The 5,385-nt window shown below is 41.1% G+C and overlaps 1 protein-coding gene across 1 annotated transcript in view; it reads right to left on the reverse strand.

Moving 5' to 3' along the window:
* Positions 1-311: 311 nt before the first annotated feature.
* PLPPR4 (phospholipid phosphatase related 4) overlaps positions 312-5,385 on the reverse strand; it is an 18,063-nt gene continuing 12,989 nt past the window's right edge. Inside the window, exon 6 of the mRNA XM_045292177.1 lies at positions 312-4,129. Within this exon, the coding sequence (XP_045148112.1) occupies positions 2,804-4,129 (1,326 nt within the window). The 3' untranslated portion in view covers positions 312-2,803. The remainder of the gene's footprint in view (positions 4,130-5,385) is intronic.

Genomic DNA, 5,385 nt, shown 5'->3' on the forward strand with positions numbered 1-5,385 from the left:
AAATATTCTAAGTGGTAAGGAACATTCACCAATGTTTGTCAAATTTTTCTTAGCACAACATGAAATAATGTTAGGCTTTATTATGATTGACATCTCAGTTGGTTGAGGAAAGTTTAGCATTTGTGACTTCTAACTCAACATTCAAGTGTTTCCCCTAAAAAGTTATGGATTTAGTGAATTGAGGTTCATGCTTACCTGTTCAGCTGTTCTCCTATAAGACAAATTCATATTCTCTATAGACATTCTCCTATAGACATATTCTCCTATAGACATTCATATTCTCTCTGACGTTAGAAAACAAAATGTTCCAGTTTTGGTGAAGAAATCTAATCTTTATTTCTATGATGTTAGCACAATATACTCACACAATAGCTTTGATCTGTACTTAACAAAATACATTTATAGCACTTTACAAACTTTTTCAGTTTGGAAAACATTGCATAACATTTTTTTAAACACAATACTTTATATATATTATATATATTCATCATTTATTTACTTTAAAAAGATAATTAACTCTCTTTATTTAATACTTGATTTTATCAATAAAGCACAGCCTAACAAAGGAAGAAGTGCTCCCATTAGCAAATACAATAAATAGAACACTAAGAAGGGATACCACCTGTTAGTCTGATTTATTTCAAATTAAGGTACCAGTGGAATGTAAACAAATATTTTTTTTGTATTCCTTTATTTATTTATTTTTACAAAAGATGTGTTATCAAATATACATGCAGAGGTCTGAGTTCTAGTGACTATCATTATTTTCCTTAACAGTGTGATACAATTTGTTAAGTCATTAAAAACTGTAGCCTTTGGCACTTTGAGTAGAAAAAGAATATATCAATATTTATGTAAAGAAAAGAAACTTCAATGACAAGAGAAGTACTTTAAAATCCTTTGTAGAAATAGGAAAGATTAGGAAATACATAACATACTGCACCTCAAATGCTGCAGTTTTTGTTTGTTTGTTTGTTTATGAGTTCAGAGGACTAAAACCAGCCCACCTTTCCCTCTTCATCAATTGGCCAAAGCCAGTAGGAGTGCCATGATGGTGGTGGTGGTGAGAGTAGGGAAGGCATCATTTACTCCCACTTTGCTCTCTGAGAAGGACATTGCTAGAAGGGATGTGGCTGAGTTTGTTTTATTGCCAGAGTTTTCAATTCTGCTGGTTTTAGCGAAATCCTTCATGTCTTAGGAGGTGGGTTTCTCTACGAAAGCTCTGCCCTTTTCCTAGGGAAGGTGATAAGATTAAAACTCTAAACAATTCTTTCTGTTCCCACTGAAAACTGAACTAAGATCAGGTCAACCGGCGGTCTTGTTATGTTTTATCCCCTCAGCAAGTGTCTATTAGAATTCTTAAGAAATGGTGTAGAAAAGGTTAATATAAATTTCAAGAACCAAGTGTTTCTTCTTACTGAAAATATCACACACGTTTTTAAATTGGAAACCATTTCAAAATGTTTTCTTTTATGTTCTTCTTATTGATAGTATTGGTTTCCTTTGATTTAGGCTCAAGGCTTCATTCAGCATAGGTAGCAAAAACTGTTGTTGTTTGGCATCTTACGCACTAAACTGTGCCTATTCAGATGTTTTCCAGTAGTACATTCTTAGTTTATAATGTAGATACCTTTACTTACCAATTTACATTTTTCTAGCTCTTCTTGTTGCTGTCTAATTAACAATAATATTTGGGGGGAGAGAGTAAAACCCCACCACTGTGGCTCTAATTTGCTGGTCGGTGTACCAGAAAGAGTTATAGAACCAAATGGAAGTTTTGGATTATTTGTTAAGCCAGCAACCTAAGCCAGCTATTTAGTGACAGACAAGGATAGACTTGACCACTATTATTGGCCATGTAACCCAAATGTAAAGTGTTGATTCTGATTATTTTGTTTGTATTTGTTTATAAGCTCACAGCTGTATACTTTGCTCAAGGAATGTCAACGGTTATCTTTGCTTTTAAAATAGAAACTATCTATAACATCAAAAATTTAAAAAATCAATAAATAAAATGCCATAAAATGCAAAATATGATCACAATAATTGTAAAACACTTTCTGAAACAATATGTATTTGAATTATGCAAATTGACTCACTAAAGAACAGATTCTTCATTAGCAGTACCTGTACGTAAATAAAAGGTAAGGAGCAGAGAAACTATGCAGGAATATATGAGCAAGTCCCTTTCACTGACATGTCTATGCAGTTTTTGTTGTTGAAGAAAGCATAATTCTGAAAGAAATGCACAAAACCATTTCGATGTTGAACTGTGACAAAGCCTCTAGAGTGAAGGTGCGGGGGTGTCCTATTCTAACACAAAGCAGCCAGCATCTTCTTAATAAAGTAGCATTTCTTTGACAAGGAATGGCACACCACTATTTCACAGCTAAAGAGTTGAAGAGTTTACATTGTATAGGTACTATAATTTTCAGCACCACTCCATATAGAACTTTAGGTGCAGATTCTCCAAAATGAATATCTAATACTGCATGGCCTCTGTTGTGAGAAAAACAGAAAAGCGTGTTCTTGATTCCCACGGGTAATTAGGACGAAACTATCCCCAGAGTTGGCACACTCAGGAAGTAAAATGGTATGCATCGAAGGAAACCACTTCCTTTTGATCCTGCCCTCGGCAAAACCTTTCTGTTGAAGCCTGGTCACCTTCGTTCGGTTCTCGCGGTGTGCTTCCCTGCCCCGGTGTGTCATCGAGTCTGGGGAGAAGGCTTCTCACACGCTGGGTCCCAGCACAGGTCGCTCCATCGGTCGTCCGTTGGGAGTCATCCACATTCTGGGCCCTCGCTCAATCCTTGTAAGCCCGCGTGGGAGAGGTGCCCTTGTAGAAGATGTTCCTGGTGTTCTCGGGGCTGTTGCTTCGCTCGGGGATGAGGATGATGTTGCCCTTTCTTCTCAGGGTGGAGTCGCGGGAGGAAGAGATGGACAAGGTCTCGGAGCCCATCTCGCTGCCCTCGACCGGGGTGACGCGGATCGTGGTGATGGCGTGGTGGTGGTGCTCGTTGCTGTCGATGTTGCTCCTTTTGCGATCCCCAGACCCCAGGCTGTCCTTTAGGGACTCGCAGCTCTCAGAGTCCCTGTTGAGATCGTTGAGCTCGTACGTTTGGCGAAGGCTGCCTTTCTCGGGGGCCTTCCATTTCCAGGAGCCTGTGCCTTCGCCTTCGGTGGAGGGGATCTGGATGATGGGCCGGTTGTTCTCAGGGTGCGCCTCCACTCTCACAATGCCGCTGGGCTCGTGGTCCGTCAAGGTCTTGTAGCGAATGGAGCCGGTGCAAGAGACCGAGCTGCCGTCCGTGTTTTTGGGGCTGCTCTGCAGGACGCCCTGCTGCTTGGACATGGCGATCACTTGCATGATTCGGGGCTGGCTGTTGCTCCTGTTACAGGCCACCGTTTTCTCCGCAGCTTTCAACCACTTAGCCCGAGCAGAGCTGCTTTTCGGGGAGCTGCTTATGTTTTCCTGGGTCTCCTCGGGGATGTGCACCAGCTGCGAGGAGCCGGGGCGGGACTGGATGGACACTCGTGGCCCGCCGGGCATGCTGTTGTTACAGCCGGGCACGGTGCCAGGCTGGATCTTCAGGTACTGATTGCCAGGACCGTGGTGATCGCCATTCACCCCGACCCTCGACGGCTCCGAGCTTGACCTCATTTCTATGGATCGGGGAGGTGACTGGCCAGGCTCGGTCTCTATTACTTGCAGGGAAAGCTTCCGGCTTTCATTTTTGTTTTTCCACTGGGTGAGAAGCTGCTTTGATCGAGCAGAATCCATGGAGGCATGGATGGCCGCATTTCTCCTGACGGGGTCTTCCACCGATGGCGTGTTGGCCCTCGGCAGGGTATTGCTGAAGGTCACCATGTTCTCCTTGCCCATTGGGCTGCGTGGGGTGATGACTTCTACGTCCGCGTTTCCCCTTTTGAGATTTGTCAAGGAACTGGCATCTCGGTGGTTGCGGTTGAGGATGCCTTCAGTGTGAGCAATTCCATCGCTACTGCTCCCATTTTTAGCAGACAACATTCGGCTGGGGTCTTGGTTAGGATCGGTCAGAGACCTCAGAGCTTCTCTGTGCTGAAACATAGCCTCCTCACTGGGCAGAAAGTTTCCCACGGCATACAGACCCTAGTGTTCAGAGAAGGCAGTAAGTCTCAGAAAATATGCTTACCCAGCATTCCCCCAGAACATCCACTAATGTAAATCAATAAGGTATTGACACTATTTACTAATACGGAAATCAGAAAACCCAAACAACATTTAATGTTTAACTCTGCACATAGTTTGTAAATTATAGCATACATCAGTGAACTGGTTGCTTCGAAATGTGGAAGTTGTTATTTTTATTATTAGCTGGACTTTCTTTTCCTTTCTCCACTCATTGAATATATCTATATATTTCTCTATATTGATATATACTGATATAGGAGTATATCGATCTCAATAACTATATCTATATATATCAAATCCTTCCCTCTGTATATTTTGAGCAGAAAAGTCAGAGAGAGAAATAAGGACATTCTGCTTTTCAAAACATTTCACTTTGTCTGCCTCTAAGAAATGTTGGTGAGTGACAGCTCCGGGGTGTAAATGATTGATTTTGACCTTTCATTTTCAAACCAACTGTACGATGGAAAGCAGAAGAGGTGTGGAAAATGTAGGTCAATGGATGAAAAGTATGATATGATACCAGATTTTGAAATGAGGTCAGAAGCAGAAATCATTATACCTCACACTGAGCACACCATTAAGTACCTGCACTGTATATGTCGAATACTCTCAGACAGGAGAACAGCCTGTCACTAGATTAACTCAAAATTATCCCTGTCATCAAGTTTCAGACTCACAGTGACCCCAGAGGGCAGGCTCGAACTCTCCTGGTGGGTTTCTGAGCATATAGATATTTAAGGGAGCAGAAAGTCTCTCTTGGGGAAGCTGGTGGGTTTGAACGACCGACCAGATGGATGGATAGTAGCCTTGCCACTAGATTGGTGCACCCTAATTCTTTCCTGACTTAAACTTGGTCTTAAATTGGAAAGTAGGATTTGATCGATTTAGGACTATTGCAAAAAAAGGACCCAAAGTTTATTTAATGTTGCCTTCATATTCAAACTATCAGTGTTTTGTTTGATTTAGGGAACAAAAATTTGGAAAAGACTAAAATTCTGACTCAAATTTTTTACCTTTGTTTTACATATCAAATATTTAATCTCCCCCTGTGTTTTCAGGTTTTGAGATAGTTACTCTGGAGATACAATCATCAAAAGATACTTATTTGTGCTAAGTACAATAGGGCTGTTTTCTTTCTTTTTTTTTTTTTAATTAATCAATTTATTAGGGCTCATACAATTTATCAAAGGGCTCATTACCAAAATCTACAACAC

The sequence above is a fragment of the Echinops telfairi genome, unplaced genomic scaffold, assembly GCF_000313985.2.
Source record: "Echinops telfairi isolate 266 unplaced genomic scaffold, ASM31398v2 ScPeMD7_443;HRSCAF=831, whole genome shotgun sequence".
Classification (NCBI taxonomy): Eukaryota; Metazoa; Chordata; class Mammalia; order Afrosoricida; family Tenrecidae; genus Echinops; species Echinops telfairi.